At 34.7% G+C, this 27,456-nt stretch overlaps 1 protein-coding gene across 3 annotated transcripts; it reads right to left on the reverse strand.

The window, feature by feature from the left end:
- On the reverse strand, positions 1-27,059 carry LOC121409943 (TBC1 domain family member 25-like). Of its 3 annotated transcripts, XR_005969250.1 has the most exons (5): positions 26,859-27,059; positions 12,261-12,370; positions 8,140-8,291; positions 5,202-7,147; positions 1-4,486 (listed from the first exon to the last, which is right to left on the reverse strand). XR_005969250.1 is itself a non-coding variant. In XM_041601734.1 (4 exons), the coding sequence occupies exons 1-4, from the start codon at positions 26,937-26,939 to the stop codon at positions 5,253-5,255; spliced, it is 2,238 nt and encodes a 745-aa protein (XP_041457668.1). In that variant the 5' UTR covers positions 26,940-27,059; the 3' UTR covers positions 1-5,252. The 3 variants fall into 3 exon arrangements, 2 of the variants coding, with proteins under 2 accessions (XP_041457668.1, XP_041457669.1); XM_041601734.1 differs by having other exon boundaries at positions 1-7,147; XM_041601735.1 differs by lacking the exon at positions 26,859-27,059 and adding an exon at positions 23,850-24,348 and having other exon boundaries at positions 1-7,147.
- Between the last annotated feature and the right edge of the window lie 397 nt (positions 27,060-27,456).

The following is a 27,456-nucleotide window of genomic DNA, read 5'->3' on the forward strand; positions in this document are numbered from 1 at the left end:
CATTATTTGTCTGATTTTTCTCAAACTTTTGTTGATCTGTTTCTTTGATTTTTCTGTTTTCACACAAGCTATCTTTTTCCAAAAGTTTCTTTCTCCTTTAATGACTCTTTTGTGAAATAACCAAAATATTTTGGGTTTGGTTTGGTTTATTTATCAGAAATCATATTTACAAAGCCAAAACCATCTTGCATGATAATGTTCACAAATGACAATTTGCTATCATTCAACTTTTGTCAAGCATGATTACCCAAACATGCGAATACAAATAAGTGAATATATATCTATTCAAAATATCATGCTGCATGTTTTGCATAATCAAAATATTAAGTACATTTCATTTAATTATGTATAGAATGTACATTAACATAAAGGAAAGCAAACAAGGAAAATCAAAATACATATCAAAAGATTATTGAAGAATTCTCAATACACCATCTCAAATGATTAATTTTTAGGCACAAAATTTCCCATTTCATGCACTGATTGTACACACTTGAGAATTAAAATTTCAAATCAATGATTTTGATCACATCCTTTTATTCACACTTAATAAAATGAAAAGAAAAAGGGTGTGGTATTTGTATAGTGTACATATCCACCTTATAAGGTACTCAAGGCATTCCTATATTACCCTGGCTAAGATACTTATCGCTTTTATTTATGACTCAACATGTATTGTACACATTTAACATCAACATACACTGAACAACCGTGCTGTCTTAAAAGGGGCTCAAGAAAACAAATTGCTAGAAAAGATACGCAATCCATCATCCCCAATGCCCTACCCTCCAAAATAAAGAGGAAAATAACTTGTACAAGACACGGAAGAAAAAAATATACACATACTTTTAAATGTGAACATATATTAAATATACTCATTAATATCTAGAAAGTAAATTTCAATAAATCACCATGGTTATTATATGCTCATTTACATTTCAAAAATCAAATATAACATATAGCTAAATATGGATGTGGTCAAGGTGACTACCTTAATGCCATTACAACTCTAAATATGGTTGACGATATTACTGGCAAGTAGAAGCAATAAATGGCAATGATTTTTTAAACAAAGCTTGTTTTCAAAAATTATTTGGGCCATTAAGCTAACATTCAATCATGATTCAAATTATATGGGGAAAAACTAAATAAAAATAATGTTGATATTGTAAAACATAAGCTGACTTAGGTTTTAGTTAACCCTTTGGCTTAATTCAACACATGTGTATTACATCTGCGTTTCATAAAATCAAAATGATAATTCCAAATAATTTTATGTGTGAGTGTCAACCAAGTACAAAATTATTACTATTCTAATAATGATTCAAATAGCATCAAATAAAAACTGGGGGTTTCTTGTTGTTGGGGAAGGGATCAAACTAGAATGAACCCCACTCAGTAAGTTTGAATTCTAATTGAAAATCATTCTCTTTGAACTATCCATCCCATCAACCAAAATTTTCAATTGAAATTCACTTTTTATATTACTGTGTGTAAATGCATCTATTGACTATTTTGGAATTAAACACACTATGATAATATGCATAAGAATGAACATCTGTGATTGCATTAGGTGTGTCAGCTCAACAGGGACAGATTATCAAAGCAATGGAATGTAGATCAATAAAGGGACATCCGATTGTGTTTTAATCAGAATAGATAACAGTACTGTAAAATAATTTTTCATAGTAATCAGCACTGACATTCTCACATTTATAATCTGCACATAGACTCTATGGAGCAACATATCATGATAAATCTTTAGTAAGATATGTCTTACCAAGTTCAATAGACAATAATGCAATTGCACTGGCAATACCAATAATGCTTTTTCGTGTTGCATTTTTTAATTGCATTTTCTATGCTTATAATTAAATTCAGATATATTCTACAAAAACAAAGTAATAAAACACATTTAAATAAACTACATTTTGCAAAAAAAGATTGTTTACCACATTTGCTATTAAAGACTATAATTCAAATAGGAGTTCTCTAATATGCTAGCAATGTAATTAATCTATACACGCCCATATATCAAATGAAATAATCCCAAATATACACACAAAAACACAAGAATATAATTTAAGTTTATATATTAAACTAAGATTGTTTTAAAAACACAAATCCCAACTTCTTTAAAAATTTTCTTTTCATAGATATCTGTAATGGTATATGAAATAAGACAGTTTTGTGATGAATGCTAGCTTGCTACACATTTTTCCAGCTTTATACACTGTATGATATGGCAGTAGATATTTCAGAACAAAAATTGTTCAGATATCTAGGCAAATGTCATACATGAACTGTGGCACCTCTGAGGTGCCACAGTTCATGTGACTACGCGAAAAGCTATTTGCATTTAAGTTAACGATAATTAATTTGTAAAATTAATAAAACAAATTGAGGATTAACTTATGTAGCAATTGATCAAGAGAATATTACAATATATACAGCATTGCAATATAATACTACATGTATTTGCTTCTTAACAAAATAAATAATTCTTAATAGTACTTATACAGTATAAAAAGAAGAAGAAAAAAACAAGTACTGTAACTTTAACTGTCCAGAGTACTGGAGTTAAATCCGGGTAGTATTATATCTGTTTCTAACTTAATAAGGATGCTAGAACAATATTCAGAAGAATCTAATGAAAAAAACTAAATTATAAAGATATGCATCTAGATACATTTCAAAGAGAGAGATTACTAATGATTACTTCTAGCACAGTCATTGTGAAATTGTGATGTCTTTTGTATTGTGCAGATTGTATTGCTTGCAAGAGGGATTTCATTGTTAAGTGCAGCTATTAATTTCAAAGTATGAAATTTCTTTTTGTTTTCAAGGCATCCCAAATAACACATTTTCCTTTCACAAGCCTTCTTTTAACAGGGCTCGCAAACGTTAAGCGGGAAAATTGTTAATACTACTTGTGAACGAAAAGCGACTCCCACAAACAATTCACAAAGCTTCCGAAACTTAAGCACCTTTTTGTCTTATGACCTTAAAATGTTGGACTTCACAAATTGCATCCTTAGCAAAATATTTGTGAGCCCTATGAAAATCAGTCTTGAAGGAAACTGTAGAAGTGAGATTCAGCTTAAAAACACAATAAAGAAAAAATATCTTCTTATACCTTCATCCCACTTTTTATGGTGCACATGTGTATGTATACATAGACATAGGGATATTGGAAAATTATATCAAGCTAGGTAATAGAACTTTCATAAAGTCATTGGCAGTATCAAGATGTAAGATGTACACAAACATTTCTTATACATACAATATAATGGCATATCAATGTTTTTTGACAGGAAGAATATGTATCATGGTCTGGGGAAAATTAATACATTCTTACTTTTGGTTCATTTCAAATAGCACTCGTTTTGAACTGCTGGTGCTCTTTTGAAACTAACAAGTATTATTATAGGTTTTGAAAAACTACACAAAAAGTTATACAAAGCAATAATCACTTGTTTTGCCTCTCAAATCTAGGCATCTTTACCTTGAAATGGGAATTGCCTTTCTAAACTATTACATCATAATGTGGAGCTCATCCAGCATCAAAGTTAACACAAATTTCAATTTCAGCCCAGTTGACACTGTAGTGAATTATATTGGTGACATAAATTGAGGAAACAGAATTGAAATTGATGAAGAAATGACAGAGAAGCATTTTTGTGATTTATGAATAAATTTTGTATAAATTAGCATAATTTTCTAGTCAAAATGTCTAAATTCTGTGAAGAAACTTGGTGAACCTCATGTAGCTCTCTAATGTAAAAAAAAAATAAATTCTGTGTATAAGTTTTGAATCCTCCACCTAGTGCTATCATAAAAGTAAACAAAAATGAAATCAGATTTAAAATGACAAAGAAGAAGCATTTTGAAACTGTGGACAGATGACAGACGCCACGGCAGAAATATCTTCATTTCTTAGCACGAACCATATAAAGTAAAAGTTGTGACATGGTAAAAAAATATCCTACCATCATTACTCATCAGTCATCATCAAAATAGAATGAGAAAAGAAACTGATATCTCTATTAAACAAGAAAGGAAAGTGAATACTTGGGATCTGAAGGCAAATGAAAATCCTAAAAATAAAAATTAAAAGCAAGTCAAAGGCAACAACATACATAGCAGCAAGAATCACAGTGTGAGCTAATGGACTGACTTCCAACTCATCCCTCCTTCGTAACTTCCACTGGCTTCCAATTGACAAGTGAATTTGCATGAAGATCCTCCTCTTCACCTATAAGTCTCTGTCTGGTTCGTCATATCTTTCTGAACTCATCAACACCTACACTCCTTCCCGTGCTCTGAGGTCACAGAATAAGCATCTTCTTCAGGTTCCTTGTTTTAAGACACAGTACTACAGCAATAGCACCTTCACCTCAATGCTGCAACCCTCTGTAACTCTCTCCCACTTGTCATCCGGACTGCATCCACTATCCAGACCTTTAAGACTGCACTAAAAACATACCTGTTTAAGAATTGATTATATATTTGCTTTATAGATTTTATTTACACTGTACTAATAAAAGTCAGAATTTGGTATATGTCGAGAGTTAAGTTATTGTATCATAAGATATGCTTTACCATAAATTGCATGGTTTTATGCCATGCTGTATAATTATTGAATTATTTAATCCTATTGTAATTTATTCTCTTCAATTACCATATTGCATATCATTAGTTGAGATTTTTAATTCATGTATATGTGAAGTGCATAGAGACTTTGTGCATTATGCACTATAGAAATGCAATTTCATTTGTGTTTGTGCACTATGCAGAAGTAAATTAATTAGCAAAGTAGATCTTGACAGCATGAAAAGAATATTTCATAACAGAATATATTTTGAGATAACAACACAGTATAAATGACAATGGCTTTTAACATTCACGAAAAATACAACAGATATTAGCAATGTCCCACATTATGTATTGAATAAGCTGGTCCAATAATTACATTTTTAAATCACACGTCCAATAATTGCAGGTACAAATGCACATAGTCATGACACATACAGTACATACATATACTTGAATGGAAGTCAACCTCATTACTTTACTGTTTATGTTTACTACAGTTGTTACTGCACAAATTTCAATTAAAATGCCTGCATGACATGCTTCTTCATACATGCATATTCATAAATGTGACCTTTAATAATAAAAACAAAAGGGAATAAACTTACATTAACAATAAACAATTTCTAGGCAGTTTGGATGCGGCTTTATTGATTACATTAACAAGAGCCTTGGATTGTTGCAGCGGCAGAGCCATTAAGACCTGACATACCACTTGGTCCATCCTTCCCAGCTGCTTTGGTCCCTACAACCTGAACCTGTGGCCTAGCCGCCTCAGATTGTAGATACTCCAAGTACAAGGCTCTAGCATGATGCAATACCTTGCTCAGGTGATGCTTGCGTACCATCCTATCAAACAGCATGGCCATTTCATTATAGTCCATTTTATTGGCCATGATCCTGCGACTGTGACCAAGAAGCAATGCAGCACAGACAAACATCATGAAGGGGTTTCCTCCACCAAAGTCTTGAGGAGGGGGCAAGCCTCTGTACAGGCTACGGGAGGGGGAAGATGGAGACTGACGGGGGAATTTTAGTGGTGACATGGGGTGGGGTCTCTGGGGAGATTTGGGAGGAGACTTCGGTAAGGAATTTAGGAGAGGAGAGGTTTCACTTCCAGGAGAGGTCATATCATCACTTGATTTCTGATAGAATGCTAGGCTAGTTGGATGGCTCTTTGCATTGTTGTTGGGTTTGCCTTCTTCACCCTGTCCTCTATGATTTGATATCCCTTCATTAGTATTTCTCCCAGATAGGTCTTCCTTTTCAATAGAAATATGCAACTCAGTTCTATACTTTTTGACTTTCGATGATTTAGATTTCTTTTCTGCAGGCTCCAATTTGGTAGCACATGATTCTTTTTCTTCGCACTGTTCTTCGTTCTTGTTACTATCTGCTTCCTCGTCATCTACTTCCCTGAGTGTTTCACTCACCCTGCTTGGATCTTCCTCTTTCAACTGTTCTTTGGAATTGCTGTCAGCATGTGATACAGACTGTGGGGTTTTGTTCAAACTGCTCTGACTGCCTAGACTGTCCCTAGATGAGCTCCTGAGACGTGAGAAGCGGAAGCGGACCCTGTCAATTGCATATGCTGAAGGGGAATTCCCAGTGATCGGTCCATTTAGTGTAACACCATCAGTTGGGGGATCTGGAGGGAGGGAACTCCACATAATCTCCAACATCCTCAATGCATCCTGGAATGCAAACTCTCTCTTCAGCTCCAAAAGTAGCCACCTGTAACAGAAATAGAGATCATCTGCATTCTGTTCTTTGAGGTAATCATAAAAGTCAGGAGCCAAACAGCGAATGAGTTCTGTAAGGTGCAAAAACTTGATGGACATGGCATGTCCGTCAGGCATAAAATTACCTTTAAGACGTTTCATCAAACTGCAAAAGCAAATGTAGGCCTGAGCTTCATCATTCATTACATAGAGAATGGGTGAAGCCAGGTCACTCATACCTTGGCAGTATGATACATCAGGATGTGCCAGTGAGTAGGTTGTCAAGACATTGAACAACTTAATACCATTTGGGTTTTCATCCCCGCCAGAATAGAACTTCTCAAGACGATCAGTCCGTAGAACATCCTTACGCACCATGTTCTTAATATTTTTGAAGTCCTCTCTGGGGTCGTTTTGAAGTCTGTCTCTCAACCGCTCATATTCTCTTGATTTGGTTCGAATGTAGTCTAGCCTCTCATTTCCAGTCATACCCTCGGGATAGATATTCAAGAGATGGCGCCAGACTACCTTGCGCAGGGATGATTCAACACCTCCCTGGTACACCCTAATACGTAGCTCCTGTGGTCTCTCAAGACGTCCAAGTGGATCCAAGAATGACCAGAACTCCTGATCATCCAGAGGTCTCATTGGCATTTCATACTTTTCCCCTTCCATTGAATCATCATTGGTTGTGAAGATTTTCTGAAACCTATTGAAGGTCTTCCCAACTTGATCCATAAAAGCGCCGACTAGTGGTACAGAATGGCTGCGATCATGGGAATTGTGAAGAGGTGCTTCCATTCCTGTAATCACATCCCAGTCCTCCAAGAGTCCTGAAAAAGAAGAAAGTTGGAAAGAATATAAATCATGATAATTCCAACTTTTAATCTACAACAGAACTTCAGGACAGTCCTTAACCTGTTCAGCCCAACTCTAAAAAAAAAGGGCTAAGGTCTACAGAAAATGTGCATTATGACCTAAGTATATGAGTAGCAAGTTACAATAGCTTTCTTAGAAAGAAAAATAATTTAGCATAAACCACAAGGCATTTAGAATGATTTTTTTTTCAACAAAGCCAGATTTAAGTGGAACTTATGTGAAGCATCAGGTCTATTTCAACATACTAATATCTCTTTTAGTTTGTTATAAATGCCTCAAAAAAAGTTCTCCAACTCAAGGGAACTACCAAGAATGGAACTGATATTATTGGAAAGGTCCATTATTTTTTCATTACAATGAGGTGATATCTGTTGTGAATTTGTAATCATGGAATGTGTTCTTACAGTGAAAACTAGGGCAAAGTCAGAAGTGAAATTTTGCCAGATGCATTGTAGCCAGTCTTGATTTCTTTTAAATGTGCAATGTGTTTTAAAATTTGCCAAGGTGATTTTGTTTTCCTTGAAATGTTCAGAAATGTTTAAGATGAAACCAACATCTCAAACTTGTTAAAATGACAGGGTTCAACATCATTCATTATGTCAATGAAAATACACAATGAGATGACTTTCACGCATCAGCCCATCAATATCATTCAAATTCAGTCCATCCTCGAATTCACTGCTGAAAACTCTGAATTTAGCAACATTTCTTTTGTTTAATACACTGAGCACTGCAAATTTTTCAACCCTGCACATTCTCATGGCTAATGGCACATCAATGTAAAAAACAGGGGAAAATAATGCCTTCTAATAAATTATATCACAGTGAAACAATAAGTAATTATTCCCTCAGACTTGCAGAACTTGTTTAGGGGTTTATAATATTCATTTATTATTTTGACTGTGCCTGAAGTGAGATTTAAGAACACAACTAGCAGATGGCATACCTGGACCATCAAATGGTTTAGCATCCACTTTAAGCCTAAGGCATGGGTCTGAAGCTCCACAGATAGCAGCATCTAAATCCCAATCAGACAACATGGATAGATAGACCTCCTGACCTCTGTCATCATGTGACAGGTAGCTGATGGTAAAACCTCTGAGGGGTTGAACAAAAAAATCAAAGTAAATAATGAAATAATTTAAAGCCTCATCACTATTAGATTACTTTTATTCCTGTGACTTTGAATATTTTCTTTCATTTGTAAGTGAATACAAAACCATGGGGGCACTTCACAAAGATTTAAAGTATGATTTAGAGCCGCACTTAAACACTGACGCGTACATGATATGCAATGAGTGATCTTGTTAATTGATATGCAGTAGTGCGCGTCCTCATGGCATGATCTGACCAATGCGGTCAAGCCTTTTATACTGAACGCAACTAGGCACTTAAGTAAAACTCGTACTAAAACTTAAAAAGTACAAGTCGTACTAAAACCTCCCCATGACAACCAAACTCATATACTTTTCATCATACTTTACGATTAACCATAAATATGTCTTATACAAGCCTCTTAATTTATCTTTCTTGGATCATAAAGGTTTAAACAATTGGTAAGGCAGAACCATTATCTATAATGATCTATATCTATAATGAAAATAAGTCTGCAAAATAGTTACACAATTGAACTGGATTTAGTGTGCAAGTACTGTATGTTTTCAAACCTGTATTAAAATGTTTAACAAATGGTTTGAAATTAACAAGAATTTGACCAACAGATATTTGCCATACAAGTGGCAACAGCATTAGACTTACATGTACATGTAGTCCATACTGCTTTAAACATTCCCACATAGATCAAATTAATAATGATAAAAAAAAATCCATGACATTCCTGAACCCAATACTTTCAATGATGGGACATTGTTTAATTCTCCAATGACAATATGACATATTTTTTTAATTCTAGTAATAAGAGCAATGTTAGTTCATGTAAACAACCCTAAATAACAAGGCAATTGAGAATTTTGATTTTCTGGGAGGACATACTGGTAATAATCAAATTCTTTTCCTGTTTAATTAATAGATTATCTGATTGTACATGTATTTATTACAGTCTATACAATGAAAACTTGGCTTGGAGTTTACACAGTATGTATTGATATGAATCTGAACAGCAAGTCCCATCTAATATTCAATAGATAGAACTTGCTAGAAGATGCCTAACACATTTGATTTTTGATCAAGTACACAATGCTGAAGCTTTAGGTAGTGCTCAATCCCATTTTCTTTTTATATGTAGGCTACATGTAGGTCTTGTTGTAGCATAGGGGTTAAAGGTACTTGAAGTTCACACTTTGAGTGGCTTCAAGAAGAGGTTTCACGTCAAAGGAAAAGCATATTGATTTTAGGGTGCTGTCATGGCTTCATAAACATAGTGTAGGTACATGTATATCCCTGCAATTTATTATCAGGGATTCGATTTTAAGGCGCGCGAGAGCGATCGCGCGCTACATGCGCGCCTTAATCCATTTTTGGTAGCGCGATTAATAGCGCGCCTCGCAATCGTTGACCTGCGCGGAAATGCCTAAAGTCGCCCTCGAAATCACCCAAAATCATGCTTATTGCCGAGTGAATAACAACTCAATATGCTCGAGCTCCACTTACCATTTAAAAATAATCCAAAAACCAACACTCAAAGTCATGAATAATCCTTAAAAATAGCGCGAGTAGCGCAGTTTCAAATGCCGACGTTGCGTTATTTTTTCTGTACCACGTATTTCCATACACATGGTACCAACTACGGAAAAAAAAAATCAATGCAACGGTCGGGAAACAGTTGCATGTATAGGGGTCCATTATGACTACCACCATGTGCAATTTCGAATGCACATGTTTCCTCTACAGATATCACGATTCTGTGATTAAATAATTCGAATTACACAGGAAATAAATCCCTGAGACTTGTAACCTAGCATTGGTGAGTTGTCATTCGGCTTTGCTTTTCAAAACGGCTTAGGCCTATTAACTTCCAAAATAAGTTACCTGATTTATTAATTATGACTCAAATATCATTTATTTTCTTTTCTAGGGGATGAGGTATAATATCAGATAATAAATCATCAAACAAAGGTCCATCTATTTTACAAGGCTGGCGGCAGGCTCACGCATTGGCGCTTTTACTAGCTAGCCAGTTAGAGCTCTGTCTCTGCCAGAGCTCTGGGGGACAATTCACTCAGTAAAGGCCTCAATGATGGTGATTTTCTGTTTCAGACAGAGTTTACATTTCATGAATATTATTCAAAACTGCCAATAAAGTTTGATGATTTCTTCATTGTCATGTATATTTAAGTTCTTAATGAAAACATTCTCACCGAATTTAGACTCCCCAATAGAGAAATGAAATTTTCATGGAGATCTGCGTTTTCAAAGAACTTCAGGAAAAGTTAGGGGATGTGGGCCTTTATTACATGTACATGGCTGAGTACAAGGTATTGTACTGGAATAGATGGAGTAGAAATTAGATATTGAATTCATTTATATCCAAGTCCAACTCACAGTCACGCACTCACCCACATCCACCCACACACACACCCACATCCAAGATTCTAAGCATGAAAAATAACTTTAAAAATCATACAATATTGAACAAAAAGTAATAATTCATTAACAAGTGAACAGGTATATCCAAGTCACACACACACGCACTCACCCACACACACCCACATCCACCCACACACACCCACATCCAAGATTCTAAGCATGAAAAATAACTTTAAAAATCATACAATATTGAACAAAAAGTAATAATTCATTAATAAGTGAACAGGTATATCCAAGTCCAACTCACAGTCACACACACACGCACTCACCCACACACACCCACATCCAAGATTCTAAGCATGAAAAATAACTTTAAAAATCATACAATATTGAACAAAAAGTAATAATTCATTAATAAGTGAACAGGTATTCCTCAAAATACAAAAAAGTAGCATTTAAAAAGAGCCCCCGAAATTTGCCAAAAAAAATTAAAATGGAGCCCCTGAAAAAAAATTGTTAGTTACTTAACTTTAAGCCAAAGTCAAACCTAACTCAAACAGGTTTTGATAACACACATTCTACTTACAAAACATTGTAAAACAATTACAAATACTTCCTTTGGTTGTTGATTGTAACTTTATAGTACATACATTTCCTCCATCTGTTTTGTTAATTGGACAAAAAGCTCCCCTTGTATGTTGAAGAAGAGCTTTTTGCAGTGCTCCTCTACCGCTCTCCTTAAAAGATCTAGGAGAGCTATTTATTGCTCCCCTCATAATTATAAAACTGAGTCCCTGTATTATCGCAAACAGATGTTTTGTTCAAAATACTTAGAACGTACAAATTAAAAAAAAACAATGACAACAAAACATACAATCAAAGAATTTACATAAAATGGGTAACATACATGTAACTTGTCTAAAATAAATAGAAAATACAGTATGGTATTACTACTAAATTTCTCATTACAAGATTCTCCATATATTCTTGCACGTGTTTAAAAATCAATGATCACAGCTTTGAGAAATGCATACCGGTACATACCACCCCCCAAAAAAAATTTAATCTGGAAAAAAGATGGATTCTTGATTATGCACCTCCAACATTGCCATATCCGTTCAATATTTCAAACTTAAAAATTGTCAAAAACCTGGAAATATCATCTGGGGCAGTAACACAAAGATTTAATCGATAGATGAAATGGCCTACCAAGATCATCGTTGCATGCGCATTTTGCTCAGAAGCCTGACAGCATCATTCTTTCAAATTAGCAATAAATCGCTAAATTTTGTGTTACGGGACCCAGATCGTCATTCGTCAGTACCACATACATGTGTATTAAAAAAGTCTCTGATTATCAACTGGATCTGTAAGTTATAACAAGTATATGACTTTTGACCTAAATCACATCAGATTCAAACATAGTAATGAACAAATGAAAGATTGAATTTTACATATTGAATGGAATAGTTAGAGCAAGAACAAGCTATTTTCATATATGAATAAAAAAATTTACAAATTGGTTTTGGCTTTGGATATAATTTTTTAGATAAAAATTTATGCTAAATATTCATCACTTACATCTTTAGTTGGAATGCTTGTACAAGGAGAAGCTGTAGCATGTCAAAGCTGGTGATTTCAGGATCTATACTGAAGCTCTTATACTCAGGTTGCAACAGGCCCGAACATTTCTATTTGGAAAAGAGAAAGAAAGAGAAAGTCATTAATTTCTGTGTCAGTTTTACATAGCACAGTATGTCATATATTTGGAAATTCTGTGGCACAGTGTCATACAGGATTACAGGGTTCATTGATGCAAGCAATAAGCTCACTTATTGGCCGCTACCTCTTAGGTAGCGATTCTGATTCGGAAACAATGGTTAAAATAAGAAATCCAAATCTGGGGCGGTATTCTGAAAACGTTCTTATCTTAATTTTGTTCTTATCTACGTCACGTTCTCAAATTGGTATTCTGAAAACGTTCTTATCTTTTTCTTATCTTTCGTTCTTATCTTTGTTCTTATCTTGCTTTCCATCCAATGCTGAGCGCGTAAATTTATAATTCGCGCATATGATACAAAAGCGCGCTAAAAGATAAGAACAAAATGAAGATAAGTGGTATTCTGAAAACATTCTTATCTTTTTTCTTTCTTATCTCTTTGCGATATTTATGATAATATTTAAGATAGCTAGAGTGTTATCACATCTCACGATGTCCGCGTTCTTTCTTGCTGAAAATCGATGGCCACTGGTGGTAACAAGTATTCTTCCAACCCATACTTTCATTCTACCTTTTTTTGCCTGTCTCATTTTTCTATCCCTTTTTTTCTTTCTTTCTTTATTTATTTCATTTATTTATTTTCGCTTTTTCTTCCTTTCTCTCTGTCTTTTTTCCTTTCTTTCATTCTTCATTTTGTTTTATTCTTTTGAATCTTTAACCTCTTCCTTATTTTTCTTTTGCGTTATTTTATCTATACTTTCTTTTCTTTTTTATTGAATATATTTCCGTTAAAACAAATAACAATACATGAATATAAAATGATACATGTGAATTGATAAATGAAAAACGGGAGGATGGGCCTACACAGCAGCATCAATCCCACGATTGGGAGGGGTCCTTTCTTTTTTATTTTCCCTTTATGATTTTTTTCCTTTTTTCTTTACTAAGTTTTTTTTTCTTTCCCCTTTTTTCTCTTTCTTTCTGTTTTTCTTTTCCTTTCATCCTTCACTTTATGTATTTTTTAAAATCTTTTTATTTCTTCATTCTTTTTCTATCTTTCATCCATTCTTTCCTCTTTATACATATTTTTTTATTTATTCATTTTATTTGTTCCTTTTTTCTTTCTTTCCTCCTTCCCTTAATTTTCAATTTTTTTCCCTTCATTATTAGGTGGTCTGTCTTTGACAGATCACCTCTTAATTTCGTCAGAATTTTCTTTTTATTTATTTTTAATGACCACATATTTGTCGCCAAGATATCTCAAATTTGACATTGTCAATTTCATTGAATTTCATGTCATCAATTGGATCTGTCATGGAAACGCCAAAATAAGCTTTTCAAGGTCAAAAGGTCATGATGACGTCATCTAGACGCCATTTTGTAAAATCACATTATCAATCATATCTCCATTATCAATTATCAAAAAGTAACAATATTTACATCACATCAATTTCGTACATGATCCTTTATAATTTAAAGGTACAAAAGTTAAAATTTAGCAAGATAAAACAGATAATGATTACTTTTTTAATCACATGTATTGTCATACATCAAAGAGACTCTTTTACAGTGCTTTATCATCTCCCGTCTTTCACAAGCATTCTATCCATAATCAACATTCAGTTGTCATCATGAAGATCACATTGATCTGCATGAACATGGTAATAGTGATCATGATGGCAATAATAAAGACAGACCACCTAATTCGTCCGCATGACGAATTAAAATCTAGTTTTTTTCTGTTTTCTTTCTCTTATAATTTCTTTCATTTTATTTTTGCGGTTCTTTTTTTTTCTTTTTTTGGGCTCGTTCATTTGCTCTTTCTTTCATTCTTTTTATTTCTGCTTTATGACACTAAATGTGTGCCTTCTTTCTGACTACTTTCTTCTTTATTCTAATTTACTTTTTTGCTCATTCTCATTTCGTTCGTTCTTTAGCTACTCTTTCTTCTATTAATTTCTACAAATCGTTTTATTTATTCTTTCCATTAATCTTTCTTCGTTTCTTTTCATTCATTCTTCATGCTTTTTTATTTTCCCCTTCTGTTTTTTTCCTTCTTTGAATTTACCTTTCTTTTTATGTTTATTTAGTTTTCAATTTTGCTTTAATTTTCCTTTAATCTTTTATCTTCTCTCTCTTATCTCTTTCTTTATTTCTTTGTTTCATTTTCCCCTTTTCCCTCTTCCTTCACTTTTTACATATTTTGTTCCTTCTTTTTTTTAACTTTCTTTCATTCGTTTTTTCTAACTTTTTTTTAATTCTTTATTCCTTCATTTTATCCTTTTGAATCTTTTTAATTTGTCCTTTTTTGTTTTTTTCCTTTAAGTTTCTTTCCTTTTCCTTCTATATTTTTCCTTCAATTTTTTATTCCTCTTTTTACCATTGATTATCATTCTATTTATTCCTCCTTTTTCTTTCTTGTATTCTTTCCTTTTTTATTTCTTTTGATTTTTTGATTTTCTTTTAAGTTATTTTTGCTTGCTTCCTTTCGTTTACCTTTTCTTTCTTTCATTGTTTTTTGCTTTGATCCTTTTGTTTTTTAAATTTCTGCTACCTACTTACTTTCTTTCTTCCTGTTTTATTCTTATTCGTAACTGCTTTCTTCACCTTTTTTCTTTACTTTCTTTCTTTACTTTGTGCACGTGTCTCGAAATAATAATCAGTCATTGCGTATAAAATGCCTATTTCGCGCAATGCGCCAGAAACAGTGTACGTGCAGCGCCCATGATGTTCTCTTCACAAATAAGGAACGCTTCTATTGGTTAAACTGCCAATATAAAGCGCATTTTGATTGGTAATATCTTAACAAGTGGAATGCCTCTGGCCGTCTCACCTGCATCACGCGGTTCAATATAGCAGCAGTGCTGACTTTGAATACTACTCTAACTCGCACAAGATGTTCAGTGATACATGGTTACTCTTATGTCCACTTTTTATGAACTAGACCAATAAACTTACAGAGATATGATGGTTATTCAACAAAAAACCCCAACATGGCCAAAGTTCATTGACCTTACATGACCTTTGACCTTGATCATGTGACCTGAAACTCGCACAGGATGTTCAGTGATACTTGATTACTCTTATGTACAAGTTTCATGAATCAGATCCATAAACTTTCAAAGTTTTGATGGTAATTCAACTGATACACCCAATTCGGCCAAAGTTCATTGACCTTTGACCTTGGTCATGTGACCTGAAATGCGCACAGGATGTTCAGTGATATTTGATTACTCATATGTCCAAGTTTAATGAACTAGACTAATAAAGTTTCAAAGTTATGATGGTAATTCAACAGATACCCCCGATTCGGCCAAAGTTCATTGACCCTAAATGACCTTTGACCTTGATCATTAGGCCTGAAACTTGCACAAAATATTCAGTGATGCTTGATTACTATTATGTTCAAGTTTCATGAATCAGATCCATAAACTTTCAAAGTTAATGTATGATGGGAATTCAACAGATATCCCCAATTCGGCCAAAGTTCATTGACCCTAAATGACCTTTGACCTTGGTCATGTGACGTGAAACTCAGGCAGGATGTTCAGTGATACTTGATTAACCTTATGTCCAAGTTTCATGAACTAGGTCCATATATTTTCTAAGTTATGATGACATTTCAAAAACTTAACCTCAGGTTAAGATTTCAATGTTGATTCCTCCAACATGGTCTAAGTTCATTGACCCTAAATGACCTTTGACCTTGGTCATATGACATGAAACTTTAATAGGATGTTCAGTAATACTTGATTAACCTTATGGCCAAGTTTCATGAACTAGGTCCATATACTTTCTAAGTTATGATGTCATTTCAAAAACTTAACCTCAGGTTAAGATTTGATGTTGACGCCGCCGCCGCCGCCGTCGGAAAAGCGGCGCCTATAGTCTCACTCTGCTTCGCAGGTGAGACAAAAATGGGCGTGTTGAAGATAAGAAGGAGGCAGTCCTTACAGAGATAAGAACGGGTTAAGAAGATTTTCAGAATACCGATTTGCAATGATTTTAGCGTCTTCTTATCTCATTGAGATAAGAAAAAAGATAAGAACGTTTTCAGAATACCACCCCAGGTTCCTAAAGGCCCTGTGACTGGGCTCGAAATCCTCACACTCACTGGGCTTTTTGCAAAGTCTTTTTTCAAGTCAGTATGAACAAACTGGTATATACATGTACTTCCACTTTCCAAGCCAAAATCGAAAGTTTTTTTCAAATATGTAAGTTCAAAACAAGATTGCTGCATCCTTTCTTATTTTCACTCAAACCGTGACATCGTTCTCACTGCCCTCCTAAAACTAGTTTACTGGATATAGTTTAATGGAAAATAGTTTAACATGTAATGAAAATGGTCATAGCGATCTTGGAAGCAATTTTTACACTGGTTCAAAAAACCACCTCGCGATGCAGTTTTGAAGATCGCTTTGCCTCGCTAAACTGGTTTTAGTGTGAGGACACAACCTTTCTTCAGGAAGCGATCTTTGCACATTTTGGGCACGCTACTCCACACAACAGGTGTGGAATGCCTATGCTGCAGTTTCGATATTCGCGTGAAACTTGTCCATGTAGCTTACAGTAGTAAGCATTCTATCAACCAATTTGTCAATTTACAGTAATTTTTTGCTTCAGATGGGGTCTTTTTCTCTTTTAATAATAACATTAATTAGTACAAAAGGCATATCAGACTTTGCAAATTTGCACCAGGGTGCGAAAACTATGGTACATGTACAAATGATTTCTGGATTGCAATTGTACATACACTGAAATTCAATACACGGAAATGAGTAATGGGTTAATTACACTGGATTTTTTTTAAATATCAATACCTAACTCTCTTTTATGCTGAAGTATTGTCAAATTGTTTACCTCTGTAAATTTATGCATTTCAGCTTTTTAGCTGCAGTATGTGTACGACTTTGCTTGAAATAAATAAATAAACCAAGAAATAAAATGAAATGAATGAGTCTAATCTCATGCATGCACTGTCTTTATAGAAAATTCCAGACAATATTTGATTGATTTGTGATGATCTATGGATGGAGGCCAAATTTCTCACTCTTACCAACAAAGTCCTACATGTAGCTGATGTGGGCCTACTGTGGGTAAAAAAAATACTTGATACATGTACTTTGATGAAAATCTCATTTTTCTAGTATTTCCACTTGTCAAGTGTGAATCAGAAATATGTGCATTTTAAACAGGTTGATATATCATTCCTGAGACAAAACTGGCATACTTATACATGTACAATATTCTACCACTATAACTTGTGAGTCATCAGTAGTATGGACAATAAAATAATCACACATTCCATCAGGTGTGTGTACATGTAATGTAAAGGCTTGATGGCATTAAATGGCTTACATTCCGTAACAAAATTGCATTGATATAGTTGTGAATTCCAACTTGCATGTATGGCTGCCTGTGTATGTACATTAAGAAAAATATATCACTGGCCTTTCATGTAAACATGAATGTAATGAGTTCATTTCAAATTTTATTCATTTTTATTCCACGTCTTTCAAACAATCAAATTAAACTTAACTTGAATTGTAGTCCAATAAAGTGGATTTTGAAATTCTTCAAAGATATTTTTCATTGCCTGACCTCAAAAATCTGAAGCCAAGGAAAAAGAGTTGGAGCAGTAATTATATGGTTGACAGTTGCTGGAAAAAACCCAAAATAGTGGAGTGCTTCTGGCAGTCTCGCCTACATTACACGATTCAATGTTACAGCAGTGCTGACTTTGAAAATTACTATATCATAAAAAAAACACCATTCATATAATATTCTACTACGTTCATTGACCCTAAATGACCTTTGACCTTGGTCATGTGATCTAAAATTTGCACAGAATGTTTAGTAATACTTCACTACCCTTATGTGCAAGTATCATGAACTAGGTCCATATACTTTCTAAATGACATTTCAAAAACTTAAAACCTTGGGTGAAGGTTTCAATATTGATTCCCCCAACATTGTCCAAGTTCATTGAAATGACCTTTGACCATGGTCAAGTGACCTGAAACCCAGGCAGGATGTTCATTACCTTTATTTGCTAATTTCATTCACTAGGTCCATATACTTTCTTAGTTTAATATGATGTCATTTTAAAAACTAAAACTTAGGTTAAGATTTGATGTCAAAGGTCTGCTCTGCTATGCAGGGGAGACTAAATGATTTGATCTCAAATAATATGAATCATATAGAACTGTCAAAACATTGTATGTGCAGCTATTGCATGCTCACTGTAAGTATTAAGTTGTCTCACCATGTTTTAGTATACATTTAGAATTCAAATGGTGCACAGATGTGAGCGCACTGGTAAGCTTTGTGAGCACAAGGCAACTACAAAACTGTTTAGATAGGTTTCCATACGTGTAGATAGCATACTCACTAGTCCTACCGATGCACAAAAAAACCTGTGTATCATTTGTTTTATAGGATGGTAGAATTTTTTGGCAAAAAAATCTTCTTTTTTTTAACAACCAACCATGCATAAATAATCATCATCGCATGGCCATGCATAAGTAATTACCATACACACGGCATATTTACCAGATGCATGATATATTCTAAAATGTGATGCAGACCCTTGATGACCCTTGATTACATGTACATGAATACATGTAACATGCCTAACTTGATAATATGCCTCCATATTACTATTACTATACTAAATGCCAGATACACCTTTGCATTGGCTAACATACATTTGTAGGCAGTGCACTCATAGAACCAGTCAGCTTCAGACCTCCGGTAGCTGCATGTACGCATGCCCAGCCCGCGCCGAGACCAGGGGCAGGGCCAACAGCTGCCGCACCGGCTGCCTGGGATTGCACTGCCTAGCTTGTATGTTACATCAAGTACATATACTTTATAGGCCTGTGCACGAATCGTTGATCTCCCAGGGCAGTAGATCAGGTCGTAGCTGGCATTTAACCAGCACAATACTATATTAATTCCGCCCAGCCTAAGAATATTATTTGTATTTACAGCTCTCCTTTTGCATCCTTTACTTGATTACCGTACAACTACATGTACTTCATCTTTGGGTCTTTGCAAAGTAACAATTTTGACATAAACAGCACAACATTAACATGCGTGATGACTCACAATATTTTTGCACCATTAGCTTGTTTACGACTGATATCGTTTTGATTATCGATATCGTTCATGTAGACCAGTAAAAATTTGTGCATATCTTTCAATCAATTAGATTGCACAGATTTTCTCAAGACATCCATTCTATAAAAATTGTTTCTGAGCTACGTTGCACACCATCAGAAAAGGTTTTAATGTATTTACCCCATTTATTTTCAACCCTTGACCATGTTTAATCAAAATAAATCAGTCAACACTCCTGACACTTACATGTACATGTATGGCAACAGGCTATACCATTAACATCTTTCTATGTACTGATGAATTGCTTTGCAAATTTGACCTTCAGTTGTGAAAATTCAGGACTAAATTATAATTTCCATCCCTTTATAGACAGCTAAATTTCTGAGGCTTTGTATGCACCTGCAGATAAAAAGGAGGGATTTTTAATTATTTTACACCATTCAAGGTCACACTATCGACTTGAAATTAATACATGTGGAGGCTGTCATAAACTAGAATACATGTAGGTCTGTGAGTGGCAATATAGAGATTAGAAGGGAAGGATAGTAACTAGTACTGTTTACTATTCAGCTTTGTTATTTTCTGACTCTATATTTAATATTCAAACCTCTTTAAAATACCTCTTTAAAATCCCTCTTATAGAAGTCTTATCATGGTTGAAAAATTACGGGCTTCCTGTTGTTATAGAGCCTTGTGTTTAATCAGATAAAAGCTCTTTAAATACCTCAGTCTTTTAATTTCTTTTCTTGTTTAATTTTTAGGAACTACCTGTATTCATTTTATATTGAAACTATAAGAACAATGAATATAAACATTCTATCATCAGAAAAGAACGAATTGCTAACTCCTTTTGCAATGACTATATTGCAACAATAAGTGTACACTGTTTGACAAAGTACAACAGTTTCATTAAATTACTGCCAATGCTTGAATATAGATTTCAGGAACAAAATAGAATAAAAGCTTTGACAATTATTATCTCATCGTGGTTCATAGAATTAATTTATGATTATTTTCATATCAAATCAAATGTCTGGCAATACAAATCTAAATTTATCTTATCAATTTTACATATGCTTATTCAAGCCTATCTCACATAATTAACACATGTGCAATTATTCTTAAAGCATGTCTAAAACTTTGGTAACTAGGGGTCAGTAATGTGAAATACAGGTATACTTAAAGGGGAAGTTCACCCTGACAAAAAGTTTAATGTAAAAATAGCAGAAAAAATAATAAAAATAATTACCGAAGGTTTGAGAAAAATTCATCAAATAATTAAAAAGTTATTAGAATTTCAATTATTTGATTTGTGACGTCACATGCGAGCAGCATTCCTACATAGCGAATGGTAAAAAATCTATGAAATGTCATTTTCTCAGAAAATTGAAAATGGTTTTCACTGTAACTTTTGTCTCAATAGACAAATCATTTCACACCCGATCATGAAAAGAAAACAAAATTAAGTCATAAGGAACCATACAAAATTTGAAATTTATACATTTTATATTACATAACACATGGGGCAGCTGCTCGTTTATGACGTCACAAATCCAAAATTTTGAACTCTAATAACTTTCTCACTCTTTAACGGATTTTCCTCAAACCTTCACCAATATTTTTTACTATTTTTTCTGCTATTTTTACAACAAAGTTTTCTTCAAGTGACATCGCTACTCGTTGCGTATTGGTTTTCTATGTAAACGGAATTGTCAATTTTTCTTGTACACAAAGTCTATGGGGAAACAGAATTTCCGTTTTCAGACATGCTGAAACGGAATTTGAGATTTTCTGAAACGGAAAAGGCAATTTTTAGAAACGGAAAATCACTGTCCCTACATATCATTTGACCTTTTGACCCCTAGGTGAACTTTGACCCCATCATTATAATGAGATCACATAAGGTATTACCCAAGGCTTGTGTGCACCAAGTATGAAGATAATTGATGCAGAAATAAAGTAATCAGAGCAAGTTGACAACTGACTAATAGACCAACTAGTAGTACTCTATTACAGACAGATTATATGACATCTACATCAGGGTAGGAATTAATTTTTTTGGGGGGGCTACTTTTTTCACATTGGAGCTACCACTGAATATCTTGGGGCTATTTTCTAATTCATGGGGCTACTTTTTTTTTATCGCATATCAGCAATTACCTTTTGACATTACGAGACCCACTGTGACGCCTAATAGCTCAAAACATTTTTTTTTAGCTACAGGCCTTACAATAATCAACAGTGATCCCACCAGAGTCACCTTCAGCTTCACACACTTCAGATTTGAGCCAATCGAGGCCCCAAGACTTTATTGGCTTATTCAAACATTTAAGAAATCAGATTTAATTAAATGTTTAAGTGTGTTTTGACACCCTCACTCCACATCCCCTTTACAACCGAACACACATATGGGCTTATTTATTTTTCATCTTTAATGAACCATGAACAATGAACCCCCCCCCACAAAAAAAGGTCTAAATAAAATTAATGAATAAAACAGATATATAAAGGATAGAGGTAGAGATGGAGAAAGAGAGAATTCAGATCAAATAATAATTTTTTTTTTTTTTTTAATAATTTTTTTTCATGGTTAGAATCATGGGTGTGGGTGTTTGTGTGTGATTGTGACTATGAGGTGCACTTGGATTGCATATAAATTATGTTAAAGAAATGAAATCAATATCTTACTCAGTCTATTCAAATTCCAACACATAGCCACAGGCTATGTACACAGTAGGGGAAGGCGGGGTAAGTTGTGACAGTTTTTGCTTTTTGCATGTTAGAATTGATATGATTAATAATCTTGTCGAAATAAGTACCTTGCCTTGAAATTTAATTCTTCTGAAATATATTCCACCTATATATAACTTTCTATCCCCACACTGAAAGTCATCGTGACCTTTGAAAAAAACGATGTCAAATGGCTCAACTTGCCCCATATATGGGGTAAGTTTGAGCCACCTTCTGGGGTAAGTTGAGCCACAAAAACTATGTACAAAATGTATGAGGGGAGAACCAGCATGTCAATTTTTTGTTTAAAGTCTTTTCACTTGCTAATTCTCTATAAATACTAACATTCTTTAAAAGGAAAAGAGCAGTCATGTAAATTTGCTCTTTTCAGCCAGCATTTCAATCGATTTTTATGTTTTTTTTGTTTTTTAAGATACATTACCATAGGAATTACCATGGCTCAACTTGCCCCATGCTGTTTGGCTCAACTTACCCCAGTCCGAACTTAGTGCGATAATTTTGTATCCACACATTTATCATGCATCCATCATATAAAAGACTATGACAAGAATGAAGATTCATACCTGGACTAATAATGTTGTTATCATGTCTTTTTTATAATTAAAGACGTTTGTGTTTATAAAGCACTTATCTATTTCACACTCTTTTTTACTTTTTTGACTGAAATTCACATTTTTCCCTCTAAAAAAATACTTTTTGTTTCAAAGTTGAAAACAATGTGAAGGGGTTAGGGGTTATGCTATGGGTCATCAATACATGACACCACCACAATGTCGGACTCATTCATTATTGGCCTGGGGCTGGTGGCTCAACTTGCCCCTATGCTCAACTTACCCCGCCTTCCCCTACATGTATTGTAGGTTCATGTACCTTAAGTTTTTCACAAGTTATTTTGAAAACGCAGATCTCCACAGAAAATGCCTTTCATTCTGGGAGAGTCTAAATTCGGTGAAAATGTATTCATTAATAACTTAAATATTAATCACAATGAAGAAATCATAAAGTTTTTTGACAGTTTTCAAAAATTAACATGAAATCCTTAACTCTATCTGAAACAGAAAATCACCATCACTTAGGCAAGTACTGATAGAATTCTCACCCAGAGCTCTGGCAGAGAACATGAGCTCAAACTGGCTAGCTAACAGCATGCAAGTACCACGCTCAAGTGCACGGCGTCCTCCTAAATGTTTTTTTAGATTGAGCCTTGTTTGATGATTTATTGTCTGTTATTTACCCCTCTTCAAGAAAGAAATTAAAAAGTTAAAATTCACAACTGTAAGCGAAGTGATTTTGGATTATTAAGGCTCCATTTTGACAAGCAAAGACAGCGACTGTGAGGATAAAAGACTCACACATCGTATGTGCTGTGAACAGGGATTTATTTCCTGAGCAATTCGAATTACTATATCACAGAATTGTGATATCCCAATGTGGAAATGTGTGCATTAAGTATTGCACATGGTGAAGTATGGAAAAACCATGGTATTGAAAAAGAGACGCACTTGGCAATTTGAAACTGTGCTTATCGTAAATTGGAAGTTACTTGATTTTAGCTTTCCAGATATTTAAATTTATACATGTACGATATGGCTTCGCTGCTTATCCATCTCGCACTCCGACTCGACGATGTCGATCGCCAGCTGATCGCTTTAGCCTTTACAATTCTGTGCATGCATAGTACACATACCGTAAGATGCATGTGGTCTCGTTACCAGCTGTGCAGTCTAATCGTGCACGCGTACATATACATAAGCCATGCGGCAAGTGCGTCAACAATTCTTAAAAAGCCTGTGCTAAAGACTATGCGTACTCCGCATCCCATATTGCATTGCGCGTTTATTTACAGTCGCGAAGTTTCCGGTGTTACGGAAGGCTTGGATATTGCATCGACCGTTCAACCTATAACTGGCAATTAAGGGCGATATAAAAGATGCGCTTGCTCCGCCGCCGGAGAACGTAATTGTGTGAAGTATTTTTTACATTGTCGATGGTATTTTATTGGAGAGACTCTAAAATAAATAGTCGCCCCAAAGCATTGCGTTTTGAGAATTTTTAGGGGCGATTTGGGCTGTCATGGGGGCGAAATTGCCCGTCGCCCCGTGTAATTCTGACGCTGATCTACATGTACATGTAGATACATTGTTGATCCTTGTCATTTGATTGGTTGTTTGACATCGATCATTCAGCCCATTTTACAATGACATCATCAACAGTGCAATTTTTGATCCATTCATTGTGAAATTTCGGATCCATATGATTTTGTCCATTGCACTTGCACACCGAGACAGCATGCAGGCACCACACAGAACAACTCATGTTTGAAGTGCACGTTGTATGTATACACCATAATCAGCAGGCCGAGCTCGCACCGCACGACTATATTTTGCATCAAAATTCATAAATTTCATATGAAGAAGAATCCATTTTTAGATGTCATAACATGTAAACCAAATAATGACTGTTGTTTTCATTCAGGTAATGGACAGAATACTTCATTCGGTGAAAGATGAAATGAATGATTCATTTAAGGAGGCGTAGCCGAGTTGAATGGATCAGTTCATCTTTCACCTCATGAAGTATTCTGTCCATTGCACTCATGAAAATTCATTATTTGTATACATGTACTAACATACCAGCAGTAAAAGTGACCAAGAGGCCATATTCTGAAAATTATCTGAAAATACAATGTATTCTTGTATCTTCATACTTACAATAAACTCTGTATTCTGAAAATTCTTGTAACTTTCAATGAGCGTGTTACAAGTAATGTCTATCTCAGACTTTGTAAACATTGATTTAAAGTACCATGCCAGTTACCCAAATAGTTTGTCTTGGTCATGTATCTTTTATTGTACAGAGTTATGCAGTGCTGTAGGCTAATTAGCATATTCCCAAGAATCCCAAAACTCAATATTAGGCTTTGTACAAGTTTTAAATTCTGATCCCTATTAATACTAGGATGATTCAATAGTTTTCGTGCAAGGGTTTTGTTATTAGCAGGTGAATGCCATAGCTGGGTAGATTGGCTTTTAAATTGAAATTCTGGTACGGGTAGCCAGAAGGCTCATGGAGATTCGTGTCATATCACTGACGTGCTTAATCTCCATGGAGCCAGGGACAAGATGCCATTGCTCTACGCACACCAAGTATTTTGGAGACAATAATGTTGCTTCAAAATAATTGTTTTCTTTAGGGTTTTGAGCCCAAACTTACGGAGATGGGCTACAATATTATTTTAATCCTGTTGGCCAAAAAGTTATATTCTTAACTAATATTACTCATATAATGAATGAAAATATTAAAAGTAGACAAGCGTTTACTCTGTCTGTTATTGTCACCATCTTGCCGTCTTTGTTATCATAGCCTAGCTACAAGAAGCTCATTATCATGAGCAGTGTTAACTTAGATTTTTAAAAATACTTGTAGTTGTATCGGCCGATAAATATCATGAATCTTATCTTAAAATTTATTACATTTATTGGCCCTACAGTATACCATAGATCCGTCTGTATAGCCTACTGACCCTGTCATGGAGAGGTGTAAACGTTATGAGGACCAAAAATCAGAAAATATTAAAAGTTTCTTTAAGAAAATTAAAAACTCCTCCGAAACAGTGGATAAATCTGTCTAGAGCCTATGATGGGGTGACTATAATTTGCGCTTGCGCATATTTAAAAAAATCATCATAACGCGTGACGTTGATTTTCAATCAAAAATTTCTCAGTTCACACGAAATTAATAAAAATCATTTTTAAACACCAGACACAAGGTGAGATCCCAAAGTCAAATTCGCTTGACAGAATTATAAAGTAGGTCAAGGGTTTCGCTGGTATCGTGATCTAAAAATTCCATGGCGATCGGCTGAAAAAGTGTCAAAAAAAAGTTTTGTAAAGCTTTAGAAACGAAATCAAGCAGATGCAGACAAAGGAAGGATAATTATATCAGATGGAGGTTAAAATGCCATAAATTCGGTTGGTATCACATTTTACTTACGAATTTGGAGACCTCTGCTTGCAAGCTGACAATAGTTGATACTATTTTCTCGGAGCAGACACAAAAGAAAAGGTAACAAAATTTGCCGATGTTTTGCCCATAATTTCACAAATTGAGTCCTTCCCTTTGAGAAAATGAGTAGCCTAAGTAATTTTATGTCGCTTTTTCTGTTGGTGATATTGGATTCTCGAGATATTCAAATTTCAACCCTGTGCACAAGAATTACCGCAAGGACGTCACTCAAAGTCAAACTTAAGACAAGTGTTGCATTGTGGAAAGTCTTGATGTATAATTTTTTTATAAACTTTAATGATGCATGTATTAAAGTGAGAACAGCAGAAAAAATTCTAACCTAGGCCTAACTAAGCCGAATTACGAACTTATCATTCTGGAAAGAAAACGACGTCATCGCCATCGGCTATGCAAAGAATAAGTAACATACATGTAGCTATCGGCCTAGGGAAAACAAAACACACTTGTAATCGTATGCCTGGGACTACCGGTACTTCATACCACACACAGGCCTATACCCGGTACTATTTATTTTGCCTGATGCTTCTCTACCGTCTGTCATAGGAAAGAAGACAACTTACCATAACTTGCACTCTGATTGCATCTCGTCTGCGGGTTCCTGTTTTACCACTTATTCCTGCCATTTTTGCGACGACGTTCATTTTAGATAGATTATTTCACAAAGGAGATAGATTCGACTCACATTTTGATTTTAATATCCCGAACCGTCATCGATGACGATTTTCGATGCAAAGTGCAAACGAGAAATGCATCATGCATGCTGTATACATATGTAGTATGCCACGTCGTTTACTTGTACCTAGCTCGGTATAGCTCAGCCAAGGAGATCTCCTTGGCTCAGCGAAATTAAACGTAGGCGTGATGTCGCATCGGAAGGGGGGGGGGGGATTGGGTTTATAACAGCTCCATGATATAGCCAAAAAGTGAAAGAATTTTTTAGTAACACATATATGCAGAATTGTTAGAAATGTTAGAAAACAAACAAGTCAAGCATTATATACATTTTGGTAATGAAAGTTGTAGTTGAGGAATTGTATAAATTTAAGAATATGCTGGGTGGAGGCGTGCTACCTTGTCATCCTTGGGCATTTTTTTTTCTTTCTTACTTTATGAACCCCATCCACTAGGCATATACATCTCGAACGAATCTATTGACAT

This window comes from Lytechinus variegatus, chromosome 3 (assembly GCF_018143015.1).
Source record: "Lytechinus variegatus isolate NC3 chromosome 3, Lvar_3.0, whole genome shotgun sequence".
Taxonomy (NCBI): Eukaryota; Metazoa; Echinodermata; class Echinoidea; order Temnopleuroida; family Toxopneustidae; genus Lytechinus; species Lytechinus variegatus.